Below are 14351 nucleotides of genomic sequence, written 5' to 3' on the forward strand. Positions count from 1 at the left end.
ACACCATAATTATGAGCCAAATTTTTTACAATGCCATGGTACTGCTTCCTCCTAAGGAAATATCCATTATGTAAAAAGCTATCATTTCCCTTTCAAAGAAAATCTATTTACTGACATTTATAATTCAGAGCTTCAAGGTACAGATCCTTTCTTGCAATCACATCTTTAAAAAAAAAAAAAAAGCCTCTAGGGCCACCTGGTGGCTCAGTTGATGAAGCACCTGCCTTCAGCTCAGGTCATGATCAGGGTCCTGGGACTGAGCCCCACATTGGGCTCCCTGTTCAGCAGGTAGTCTGCTTTTCCCTCTGCCCAACCCCGCATCTCGTGCTCTCTCTCAAATAAATAAAATCTTCAGAGGCCTTTTTTTTTCTAAAAGAAGATGGCAGAGTAAGAGGATCCTATGCTGACCTCGTTCCACGGATACAACCACGTCAGTGTAAATAACCCAGAGAACTGGCAGAACAGACTCTCCACAGCAGAACGTAAAGAGGCGGCCATTTTGAAGAGGCAGGAAGAGCAGGCAGGAGCTAAACACACCCACCCACAGGACTGTCTGCAGGAGGGAGGGACACCACTGGCACAGAGAAGGGAGAAAAACAGACCCTCACACCAGCCAACCCAGGTATGGGGAACACACACAGAGAAAACATACCCCCTTAACATTTGGCTTTGAAAATCAAATTACCCCAGTTCTTACAATCAGTGAGGCTTAACACCTGGGACTTTACAAATTGGTGGGCTCAGCTCTGGGAGCGAAGGGAGGATGAGAGGAAACAGAATCCCAGCCCTTAAAGAGACAGCATAATCAGCCCCAAGAAGATAGAGCATAGAAGCAGCACTTTAAAAAATGCCTCCGGTATATGGGAGAGGTAAGTTTACTAATCTCAAGAACATGTGCTGGAGCAGCAGGGATCCTTGGGAGACTTCTCCAAGAACAAAGGGCTGGTGGGTGCCATTTCCCTCCCTGGGCTCCCATCCTATTTACATGGACACATGTGGGAACCAGTGCAGCACGCTCTCCACTTAGGTCGCTAACAGCGTGCCCTACATGCTTCTGCAAACCTGCCCTCTCCAACCCAACCAGCCTCCACAGGTTTGGGCAGCAGCAGGTACCCTCCCACAGCAGACCAGCACAGACCTCGCTGGCACTGCATGCACTCCCCTTCCCCTTCTGCAGACTCACCCCCACCAGCAAGAAAGCAGTTTTCAAAAGCAGCTCCAGCTCCCCCCTCAGAGTAGACCTCATCAAACCTTGCTAATACCATATACCCTTATGGTATATATACATTCATCTGTGAACCTGCCTCTTCCAATATGCCATTGGCCAGAGCCCATCCGAAGAGGTCTGTAGGCAGTGTGTAGGCAGCCGTGACAGGGCCAACACTGCTCCAAAGTGGACTTCTGCCCTGAAGAGAGGGGACAATAACCACACACACACCAGTCCAGCTGTGGCCAGTGCAGGGGGTAGCAGGATAGACATGTGGTCTGGCTATAGGGCCAGCTCACCAACAAAAGCTTCTGAAGGCACAACACAGGGGAAGTACCCTGAAGTTCAGTGCTACTTTGTCTGGGAAAAGCCTGGTCTGCCTTGAGCCAAGCCCTAGGTGGACCCAAACTGGCTCACTAACAACACAGGGACCAGACCCTGGTCACAACAAAGAGAGCCATTGCAGACAACTGGACTGAAGGCAAAAGCAGCTTAATCCGAACAGTAGGGTAACACAACACACAAAGGAGACATCCCTGAAACATGAGGTTCTGCTGAACAGGGGACATTGTACTGCAGAGCACAACAGGAGCTCTTCTTCATAAGGCCACTATTTCAAGAGCTGGAGACACAGTGACTTTCCTAACACAGAGAAACAGACAAAATTGAGAGGATTATGTCCCCAAAGAAAGAAGGACAAGAACATAGCAAAGAGAGCTAAACAAAACAGAGATAAGTAATATGCCTAATGGAGAATTTAAAATAATGGTCATAAAGATACTCACTGGACTTGAGAAAAGAGTGGAAGACCGCAGCGAAACCCTCAAAAAAGTGACAGAAATGATAAAAAAATAGTAACTCAGCAACTGAAATTAGAAATGCACTAAAAATAGTGGACTAGAGAAAGCAGAAAAAAGGATGAATGACCTGGAGGACAGAGTAATGGAAAGCAATCAAACTGAAGAATGAAAAAAAACTGAAAACAGTTTTAGGAAACTCAGTGATGCCACCAAGTGTAATAACATTTGCATTACAGGGATACAACAAGGAGAAGAGAAAGAAAAGGAGTCAGAAAAGTTGAATAAGAGCTAAAAACTTCCCAAGTCTGGGGAAGAAACAGAAATCCAGATACAGCAGGGCACAGAAACCCCCAATAAAATCATCTCAAGAAGTCCACAGCAAGACACATTATAATAACTAAAAATGGCAAAAGGTAGTGATAAATTTTAAAAGCAGTAAGAGAAAACACAAGAAATACCTAGGATTGTAAGAAAATATTTTGAAAAATAATATGCCAACAAGCTAGGGAACCTAGAAGAAATGGAGAAATTCCTACAAAAATATAAACTCCCAAAACTTTATCTGGAAGAAACAGAAAATTTGAATGATGACTTACCAATGAAATTGAATAATTAATCAAAAAATTCCCAACAAATAGAAGTCCAGGACCAGACGGCTTCACAGGCAAATTATACCAAGCATTTAAAGAAGAATTAATACCTATTCCTCTCAAACTATTCCAAAAATTAGAAGAGAAAGCTTCCAAATTCATTCTACAAGGCCAGCATTACCCTGATACCAAAACCAGATAAAGATACTACAAAAAAAAGGGAACTACAGGCCAATACTGCTGATGAACATACCTGCAAAAATCCTTAACAAAATATAAGCAAACCAAATCCAACAATACATTAAGAAAAACCATTCACCAAGATCAAGTAGAATTTATTCCTGGGATGCAAGGGTGGTTCCATATTCCCAAATCAGTCAACATGATACATCATATGTACGAGAGAAAGGATAAAAAACATATGATCATTTCAATACATGTAGAAAAAGCAACTGACAAAATTCAATATCCATTCATGATAAAAACCCTCAATAACGTAGGTACAGCAGGTACACGCCCCCACATTATAAAGATCATATATAGAAAAACTCATAGCTAACATCATACTCAAGGGTAAAAAACAGACAGCTTTTCCCCTAAGGTCAGGAACAAGCCAAGGAATGTCCTCTCTCACCACTTTTATTCAACACAGTACTGGCAATGGCAGCCACAGCAATCAGACAAGAAAAAGAAAACACATTCAAATTGGTAAGGAAGAAGCAAAACTATCACTACTTGCAGAGGACAGATACTCTATGTAGAAAACCTGAAAAAACTCCACCGAAAATCTACTAAAACTGATAAATGAATTCAGTAAGGTTGCAGGACACAAAATCAATGTACAGAAATCGGCTGTATTTCTATACACTAATAATGAAGTAGCAGGAAGAAATTAGGGAAACAATCCCATTTACAACTACATCAAAAATAATAAAATACCCAGGAATAAACTTAACCAAGTAAGTGAAATACCTGTATTCTGAAAACTATAAAATACTGATGAAAAAAAAATGAAGATGACACAAACAAATGGAAAGATACTCCATGTGCACGGACTGGTACAACAATCTGTTAAAATGTTCATGCTACCCAAAACTATCTACAGATTTAATGCAATCCCTATCAAAATACCAAGAGTACCTTTCACAGAACTAGACAAATTATACTAAAACTTGTATGGAACCACAAAAGACCCCGAATACCCAAAGCAATCTAGAGAAAGAAGAACAAAGCTGGAGGTATCACAATCCCAGATTCCAAGATACACTACAAAGCTGGAGTAATCAAAACACTATGGCACTGGCACAAAAACAGACACAGAATAGAGAACCGAGAAATAAACCCATGCCTATATGGTCAATTAATCTATGACAAGGGAGGCGAGAATATGCAATGGGGAAAAGACAAATCTCTTCAACAAACAGTATTAGGAAAATTGGAAAGCTATATGCAAAAGAATGAAACTGCACCACTTTCTTACACCATACACAAAAATAAACTCAAAATGGATTGAAGACCTAAATGTGAGACCTGAAACCATAAAACTAGAAGACAACACAGGCAGCAATCTCTTTGTCATTGGCCTTAGCAACATTTTTCTAGGTATGTCTCCTCAGGAAAGGGAAACAAAAGCAAACATAAACTACTGGGACTACATCAAAATAAAAAGCTTCTGCACAGCAAAGGAAACAACCAACAAAACTAAAAGACAACCTACTGAATGGGAGAAGATACTGGCAAATGACATACCTGATAAGGAGTTTATATTGAAAATATATAAAGAATATATATAATTCAACACTAACAAAATCCAAAGAATATGATTAAAAAATGGGCATAGGACCCAAACAGACATCTGTCCAAAGAAGACATACAGATGGCCAACAGACACATGAAAAGATGCTCAACATAACTCATCATTAGGAAAATGCAAATCAAAACTACAATGAGATATCACCTGACACCTGTCAGAATAGCTAACATCAAAAAACAAGAGACAAGTGTTGATGGATGAGGAATAAAAGGAACCCCCATGCATGTTGGTGAGAATGCAAACTGGTGTAATCCACTTTGAAAAAGTTAAAAATAGAATTACCATGAGTCTGTGTCTGTACACACACACACACGGGGGACTATTACTCAGCCATAAAAAAGAATGGAATCTTGTCATATGCAACAACAAGGATGAATCTAGAGAGCATAATGCAAATAAAGCAAAGTAGGCCAGTCAGAGAAAGACAAATACCATGATTTCATTCATATGCAGAATTTAAAAAACAAATGAACAAAAAAAGAAAGACAAACCACAAAACAGACTCTTAACTATAAAAAATGAATAGATAGTTATCAAAAAGGAGGTGGGGGAATGGGTGAAATATGTGAGGGAGATTAAGAGTACATTTATCAGGATAAGCAGTTAGTACAGAATTGTTGAATCACCAAAGTGTACAACTAGAACTAATATAATGCTATATGTTAATTAGACTGGAATTATAATTTTTAGAAAATTAAAATTAAGAAAAATGTATATAAATAAACAAGCAAGCACACCAGCCAGCCAGCCAGCCAGCTAGCTAGCTTCTCAGGGGCCATGGCACCTGAGCTTGTGGGATAGGATACTGGAAGCCTCTGAAAGAATTGCATGTAATCAGAGGTTCAAAGGGGGGGACAGAAATTAACTTCAGATGTCATGTAGGAAAAAAAGTATTTTGCCCTAATGGGAACTGACAGTAATCTCTGTAGTGTTTCCCCTTTATCAGGTCTGGGGGCTTGAAAACAAGTTCTCATTGTCCAGTTCAGAGGAATTCATTTGGCCAAGGCCAAGGTGGAATGCTATATTATTAATGCCTGGCTTATCCTTAAGTGGTGGGTCACCTTCAATAAAGACTACATTATAGAGAAAGAACTGTCAGTTCCATTTAAGGACAGTTGGGATTCAAGGGCAGTGTCCTGGCTGGCAGTAAGGGAATATGGGAAGTAGTGTCTTTATCAGTTATTGGCATCCCAAGAGGAACCTGGGGTAGGTGACACAGGTCCTCAATGGGGTTTGCCCTGTGACAGGCAAAATGATTAAGCTGAGAAATAATTATCTAACTGGTTAACTTATTTAAAATACATGAGTGTATATAATGGCTGTTTGATGCTAGACTACTAAACTTTTCTTGTAACAACTATTTTAAACTTTGCATTTGGTACACTGCATTTTCTCTACATTTCTTCTTTTTCTCTTCTGGACTATCTGTCATGACATCTAGACACTTACATTCAACTTTGTTAGAACCCAATGTAAAGTATTAGTAAAACAGACTTGGTGAGAACCTGAGAGGCAGCTTGTGTTTTAGTGGATGACTTCAGGCTAACCATACTTTAGTAGCTCAGCAGGGTTTTTTGTTTTTACTTTTTCCCCCCAATTCTTAAAATCTCAGCTATTTGCTGAAAATTAAAGTTGCCCCAAAAGTATTGAGACTTTTGAAAATCAGTATGTCAAGTTTTTTCTTTTAAGAATTCTAAAAACTAAGTTGTCTCTTGTGCTGTCTATATTAATCAAATTATTAAATTAAAATGATAAACTTAAAACCTGAGTTCTCTTTCAACTTTACAGAAAAAGAAATGACTTAAGGAAACTGAAGAAAAAGGGGTTTAAAAGGAACAGCTTTAATAAATCAATAAATAAACTAGTAAAGCATTTTTAAAATGAGCTTTTTAAAACAATAAAATTCTATAATTCTGGGCTTATGCTAGAAGTATACAGTATATCAGATTTTAGACAAAATGATTAAAAAGGAAGATAAAGATAAATTTTTCAGAGAATGTAACTCTTGAGGTAGTTATAATATACGTTAACTCTATCATTTAATCCTTAGTTATAAATCCTATAGATAACATACACAGAATATTGAATTTCTCAATTTAATAATTCTGTAGTACCGTTTGTTTGGCTTTTTGTAGCTGTATTTTGAGGTCACTACATTCTTTCCTCATCAGTTCCAGCTCTTGTTCCAAACCATGGATCTTCAGGTCACAGCTCAACTTTTCCACCTCCCAGTTTGATGAAGGTGGATTTAAATACCTTATCACTAAAAAAAGGATGGACATTAAAATGGTTATTTCTGCCTTCTACATTTGTTGCAATTCCATAAAGGTTATACCAGTAAAATGTAGATAATACAAAAACTAATATAAAACATGCACAACTAACAGTTTTTTAAAAACAGTAATTACTTTTGAAAATCTATGCTAATGAGAATAAGAAACCTACCAATCTTGTTTCAGAATGTATTAATCATTACTATCCCTGATTTTCTGTTTAGGTTAAAGTACAAGTTTGTCAGTCTGGAACTTTAAAATATACAACACTAATCAAACACATGCTAAAACTGTTGACAAGTCAATAATACATAAGTCAAGGTTAAGACACTGATAAAAATTAAATGAAGTGAGGAAACTGAAGCTCACGTCTCTACTCCATCTAGTCCCCTCAGAGTATAAAGTATGACCATCAGGCCTAGAACATGACATCAAAACAATTTACTCATAAACATCTACTGCAGAAACTCAATACAACTGGATACTGATTTACCTTTGACTTAGTTCTTTAGTCTACCTAGAGAAAGCCCCAACCAGCTACTGTAAGAGAGCTTGTCTCAAACTTTTATCAAAAGGTCTCTCTCAGAGGCCTACTCTTCAGCTTGTCTCATCAGAATGTTCATGGGAACAGACCAATAGCAATATGCTCCAGAACTAATTATTCACTCCAGCATCTCATCTGCACATTTTAACAACCTTCAGAAATTTAAAAAAAGAAAAAATAATCGTAACTACTCCATGACAGTGTGTCTAATAGCTGGCAAAAGTTCAGCTGAAAGGAAGAGCCGGGACATACCAGCAGGCAAGATGTTCTGACAAGGATGGAGTTCTACTTTCTTCATCTACTTCATCACAAACTAGCCCTGAATAAAAACCATCAAATTTTCTCTAGGAAAAATGCAATTTATATCTAAGGAAAAGTTAAAGGAGTTGAATTTTGGTGAAAGCAGATCAGAGAAATTAATGTAAGCCTAAAATTATAAAATAAGTTAAGGCCTTAGCATACAGATACAGAAAACCGATAATGGATATAACACATAAATGGAAAATTATATTGATTCCATTATAATATTTGTAACAAATAAGTGGCATACCCTGCTGAGTTTCCACCTCTGTCCTTAGCTGGAGAAGTTCTACTTCTTTAGATTGTAGCTGTTCATTCAATACTTTCAAAGATTCAGAGTTGTCTTTATTCTAGTTAAGTAGGGAAAATGCCAAATTACATTCAATAAAATCTATAGGTTGATATATATATTAATTTTCAGGTAGATGAAAAAAACAGACTTAGGCCTTTAAAAAGCAAGGTGGGAAAATGAACCCAGTTTTTCACTAATCTCTTTCTTTCTTTTTCAAACTTAGAACATACTCACTGGCTTTTTTTCTTTTAAAAACACATTGAGAAATTCTACCATGTCATGATTTTTCAAAATAAGTTAGTGGTGTTAGATATACTTAATTCCTAAACATCATTACATACACACATATTTTGTACAGAAATAAGTTATAAATATCAGCATTAAAAATTCCTATTTTTGCCCTAAGGATGTATGTTTTCAATTTTTTATTTAATAAATGTAAAGATTTCTCTTATTTCTAATTTTAAACTTCCTGAAGAAGCAAACTTATTTGCAATACATAGAGATTGTTTTCAAAACAACTTACCATTTTATCCAATTTGCTTTTCAAATTATCTCTATCAATGCAAACCTCTCGATATGCATGATAGGCTTTATTTACTTGTTCACGTCCCACAGAACTTGTTTCTTCATCTAATCGAGCTCCTATAAGCTAAAGGTATAAAATTAGAAGGGAAAGCTTAAAGAAGGTATTCTACAAAACAAACATAAAAAAGAAGCCAGTCTTTTGCTAGCTCCACACCTTACTTTTCTTTGTAATGCAGGGATAAAGACTGGACTCTAATTAAGTGAACGTTTCACTTTCAACAAGTAAGCCTTACTGATTAAGAAAGCAAAAAAATTACAGGTAAGTATTTTTAAAGTCTTCTATTTTATGCTTTTACTTAATCGGTATTTTTTCGGTTTATAACATATATTAATTCATCATACTAAAACAGTACATCATTCTTTTATAGTACTTAGGTGTTTTCCAAGCTAGTATTTCATTTCCATCATCAAAAAAAAAAAAATACCAAATTAAGGTATACTTGACTTTTTAAAGAATGTGATAGTTCATTAAATACTATATTATTCCAGAATAGAAATTATAGGATTGTTGGTCACAAAGTACAGAAATATTTCCAATGTTAACTACACCAAATCACATTTTTCTACTTAATTTTAAAATAAGCATAACTACAAGCTCCAAAATGTTACCTTTTCTCATGCTATCCAATTGTATCACAAATTTATTTGATTAGCATTAAAGACAATGTATATGAATATAAAGAAATTATGATGATTTTTACAACTGACTTCCTTTCTCTTATTTCTCCTAGTTGAATCAAACTCTACCAAGCCCATCCTGAAGTTTTTATAACAAGATAATTCATTTCCTTGGCAGCTAAGAATCCATTTCCTTCCCCTTTGGGGAAGTTGCTGTTTATAAAATACAAATACATTGACCTAATCTGAAGAAACATAAAACTAAGTTAAAACTTTAAAACTCAAGGGGCGCCTGGGTGGCACAGCGGTTGAGCATCTGCCTTCAGCTCAGGGCGTGATCCCGGCGTTCTGGGATCGAGTCCCACATCGGGCTCCTCTGCTATGAGCCTGCTTCTTCCTCTCCCACTCCCCCTGCTTGTGTTCCCTCTCTCGCTGGCTGTCTCTATCTCTGTCAAATAAATAAATAAAATCTTAAAAAAACAACAAAAAAAACCTTTAAAACTCAAAAAAAAAAAAAAAAAAGGATGAGTGATGAAGATTTCCCAGTACAAAAAGCCAACCAGATATGATGATTTATAATGGAATCAGCTTATATATTTATAACATTTAAGAGTGTCAGGTTTCTGCATGAGAAAGGTAAACAGAAGACCTTAATTTATCAGTTAAAAGCATTATTTTGTGTGTTCAAGAACAAAAGAGAATGTTGAGGTAAAGAAGATGTCAGTCCTGGTGAAGACGTTTTTATATATTAGAACAATGTTATAGGAGCTTACTCCTTTGACATTTAATTTCCTTTTTTGGCATATCATTTTTTGCAAAAATTTAAAAATCTTAAATAAAATACAGCTCGTGAAGGTAAGGCAATCTGAAAAAAGAAAAAAATGTTCCAAGAAAAATATATTCCAAAAATATATTCCAAATCCTATTCTACAGATATTCACCATGTACATGACCTATGAAGCACAGTATAAGAAGTACTGGGTTTTGAGACTAGCTGTGAGTTATCCTTGGCAACTTAGTACACACAGGGAAGACAGGATAGAAAAATATTTAAAAATTCAAGTTTTCTGAATTATTCTTTAAGTCATAAAATAAAGATAATAATTACCTTTTCTTCTAAAAATCTTATTCTTTTCTTTAAGAAAGAGTTCTCTTTCTCTGAATCCTTCAGTCGTTTTTTGATGTCTTCATATGCAGTGACAAGAGCAAAATGTGAAGCAACAGACTCATCTCCTGAATATATTGAGATTGGAGTCACTGTGTCTCTCCTATGTGCTTTTTCATGATTCAGAATGCAGATATCATCTTCTACCAGTGCATCCATGACAGCTTTTTAAAAGATTATAAAAGAAAAATGTCTCAGTGAATAAATGAGCAGGAAAAGATGTATTTAGAATAATGAGAATACTGAGGCAATGTTAAAAACTCCTATTTCTTTTGGAGGCAGCATAACATAGTGGTGAAGAGTATGGAGTCTAGAACCAGATTCTAGGAGTTGCATCCAAGCACTACTTAGTGTCAGTGAGACTTTGCGCTTAATCTCTCTGCCTTTGTTTCCTTATTTATAAAGTATAAGAAATCATAGCAACTACTTTACAGAGTTCTTAAGAATATTAAATGAGTTGATACCTATAAAGCATCTGAAACCAACCTAAGCTATTAAGTAAGTTTTAGAAAAAGTTGTAAAACATTGTTTTTATAGGTTAAAAAAGTTTTAAATATTTTATACCCACATATTTCTGCCTTACCATCATTTCCACTTTCAGATTTAAGTAAGCAAGTTTTGTAACTTCCCAAATTATAAATTTTCGAAAACTCTCCTGAGTACAATTCATTACAAGACTATTACAGAAGTTTCAATGCATCCTCCACTATATTCTTTCCATCCCATTAACTGATTGTTTGTTGTCCATTTGCAATAGGAGGCAAAGGAATTAACATTTCAGTACTCACCATGTCCCAGTATCATGCACTACATTCTTTTAATATTATCTCATTTAAATTCATCCAAACAATTCTATGAGGTAGGTATCATCTACGTTTTATAGGATCAAAAAGGTAATTTGCCCAAGTTAAAGCTAGCAGATGTTAGTTAGCTCTGTGAAGATAAAGTTTATGTCTGTTTTGCTCATCACTGTGTCCTCAACTCATCATTGTGTGTAAGATACCCAATAAATATTGGCTATTAAATGAAGAATCGATAGTGTAGAATTCAAATCAAACTCTAACTCGAAAGCCCAAGAGAAATCAGTTATTTCAGTAGTTAGTGAACTTACTTGCTCTGTACATCTACTTTTGCTGTTAGGTTCAGCATTACTTCCCCATCTGAGAATAATGTTCCTGAAAAACACTATGGAAGGAGAAACTGTAGCTGAAATCTTTTTTTTTTTTTTAAGATTTTATTTATTTATTTATTTGACAGAGATAGAGACAGCCAGCCAGATAGGAAACACAAGCAGGGGGAGTGGGAGAGGAAGAAGCAGGCTTCCAAGGGAGGATCCTGATGTGAGGCTCCATCCCAGAACGCGGGATCACGCCCTGAGCCGAAGGCAAACACCCAATGACTGCCCCACCCAGGTGCCCCTGTAGCTGAAATCTTTTAAAACCTCATGGGAAAAACAGAGTAAGAGGGACTGCCAGTCATAAGAGAACCTAAAAAATCCTTTTAAATACTTGTTAGTTTGAAATAAAATATCAAATACAGCATTCTAAATAAAGACTATCAATGGAATTTCATGTATCTTATATTAATGATTAATGAAAAACAATTTTTATTTACTGTTCCTTGTTTGGAATGACATCTGATTGCTTACTGTGGCAGTCACTGTTCCAAGAATATGATAGGTGAGGAAATTGAGGTAGAAGGAATTTAAGTAATTTTCCCAAGTAAAATATTAAATAATGAGATGTAAGCATAGGTGATTAAGCCATAGGATCCATGTTTTACTATGCCCGCTTTTCTCCAAAACTTCTGACCTCCCTCCCTGTAACTATCAATGCCTGTCAAGTTAGTTCATTTGCTTTATTTCAGACAATATGAATACTAAGGAAAAGTGCATGTTTTTTCTGATTCCAGTCTCCTATCATTGTATTTTTGCTTTACTGATTTTTATAACGGAAAGTTCCCAATTGTTCTCAACTAATGTCAGTTTGGTATATTTAGCAATTTGTTTATATCTAGGATTATAGGAAAGGTAGGCAAAAATGAATGTGTGCATTACAATGAATAGGTGAAACCTACCATTCAGTCTTCAGCAACACGAACTTAAAAATTTCTAACCACACGGGACAGCTCCTACTAAATTAGAATCTTTCCCACCCTATTAAGAAAGTCCAAAAGTAAGAAAGGACTATGCTACCTACATATCCCAAAAAAGGTGGCAGATCGTCAGAACCATAATTAATTCCTGCTGCTTCTGGTGGAAGCTCTCTTTGTTCTAGTGATGGAGAAAAATTTTCCTTCTTTTAAAGGGGTTTACTTTTTCCTCTCTGAATTCAACTCTATTCCAAAGTAACAGCAAACATCATACCAATCACGCTGCTGATAGACAACATGTCAACATTTCCTTTCCAAAAGAAAAGTATGGATTACTACCATACTGCAAACTGTAAGTATACATGTATATCTCCATAAAAGACTCTTTCTCATACACATTATACCTTAAAAGCTCAACAAGTAGAGTAAGTACAGTTGGCTAGTTAAGTGGTAGGATGTAGTATAGTTTAAGAGGAGGTAAAATTGCGCCCATTTTAGACACATGATTTCTCATACCTTAATATTCAACCAAATGGGCAGGATTTATTCAACTGGGATAATTTTTCCCCCCTAAAGACACTTGAAAAACAAGAAATAAGCATAAACTGCTCTACACAGTCAAAAGAGATGTCCCACTGATTGTGCACTTTAAGGATCAGAGCATGGATGCTTTTACATGGATGCTAGAACTTTGTTTACACAAAGTTCTAACTAGCTCAGCTGTGTGATTTTCTATTCATTTTTATCATGAAATAATCACCTACTCAGGAAGGAAAACCCAGTGTGGAAGACAGCTGTGCAGTAAAATAATTATCATACCATAAAGATAAGTAATATATTTGAAACAAGAGAAAATGCTATGGGAATTGAGGGTTGGGGAGAAGGAGTGGTTTTGAAAGAAGGTATCACAAAAAAAATCAAAGGACTCTTAGTCCCATACTCTAGGTGAAAAGGATGGTGATTTTCACTGTACTTGTAACTTCCAGCAGGGGAAACAAGTTCGAAGGCCTGAAAGTGTGGGAAGAAGGTATGAAAAGGGAAACAGCAAGATGTGAAATTAAAAAAAAAAAACCTAACAGAAACAAACTGAGGTGTCTTTTATGTAGAGAGTCTATAGAATTTGGTCCTTATTCTGTGGAATTCAAGATAAATCCAAACATGATTCAAGAATGTGAAGAATACCTACACGACATTTGTAAAATATATCTATACCCAAATGAACTACTTAATATTGTGCTGAGTATTTTGTAAATATTATCCCCTTTCATTCTCATGGCTACCCTGAGGTAGAAAATCTTACTGTAATCATTTCACAGATAAGAAAACTGGGGCCTGGGGAGGTTACAGAGCTTAGCCAAGATCAGATGATTATTAAATAGCACAAGCACCTGGATTTCAGAGACTGCACTACTAATATTTCTCTCCTCCGTGAATCTTTCACGTATTTAAATTCATCAAGAACTACAAAACTAGGGGGCACCTGGGTGGCTTGGTTAAGCATCTGACTCTTGATTTCAGCTCAGGTCCTAATCTCAGATTCCTGAGATCCCTGCTCTCCCCCTTCAGCAGGGAATCCTCTACTTCTCTCCCTCTCTCTCTGCACCCCCCCCCAACTCATGTATGCACACATGCGTGCGCACTCTCTCTAAAATAAATAAAATCTTAGAAAAAAAGAAAGAACAAACCACAAAACTAGGAACCCCTTGGAAGGTTTTCAAGTACCTTAGATGGAAGGAGGTATACTGATGTAAAAATGTCACATACTCAAGTATGATAACTGGTCTTTTTTAGCACAAAATGAGTAGTGAGACTGGCTTATTTTATATATTTAAATCTATTGTCTAAAGTAAAAATGATTTATTTTTAAATCACTAAAAAGTTGTATATGATGTCCTCTCCCCAAATATGAGAAAATATTATTTGGATATAAAAGCTTCTTCCAAGTTTTATACTATTATTCTATATATTTAATTATTATACTATAAACATGACTTGGAATGCACTGGAAAGCAGCATGAAAATTGCTTATCTGTCCTAAAAATTACATGAGAAATAGCCATACATTAAAAC

The 14351-nt window shown here is 36.0% G+C and overlaps 1 protein-coding gene across 2 annotated transcripts in view; it reads right to left on the bottom strand.

Moving 5' to 3' along the window:
- The window catches only part of AZI2 (5-azacytidine induced 2), a 35255-nt gene that overhangs the window by 11217 nt on the left and 9687 nt on the right, over positions 1-14351 (bottom strand). The window contains exons 2-6 of one of the 2 annotated variants that reach the window (XM_026496871.4): positions 11302-11375; positions 10134-10354; positions 8346-8471; positions 7778-7877; positions 6525-6673 (exon numbers count right to left, since the gene is read on the bottom strand). In XM_026496871.4, the coding sequence (XP_026352656.1) occupies positions 6525-6673; positions 7778-7877; positions 8346-8471; positions 10134-10354; positions 11302-11314 (609 nt within the window). In that variant the 5' untranslated portion in view covers positions 11315-11375. The remainder of the gene's footprint in view (positions 1-6524; positions 6674-7777; positions 7878-8345; positions 8472-10133; positions 10355-11301; positions 11376-14351) is intronic. The other variant, XM_026496872.4, reaches the window with a different exon arrangement.

The sequence above is a fragment of the Ursus arctos genome, unplaced genomic scaffold (genome assembly GCF_023065955.2).
Source record: "Ursus arctos isolate Adak ecotype North America unplaced genomic scaffold, UrsArc2.0 scaffold_20, whole genome shotgun sequence".
NCBI classification, from domain to species: Eukaryota; Metazoa; Chordata; class Mammalia; order Carnivora; family Ursidae; genus Ursus; species Ursus arctos.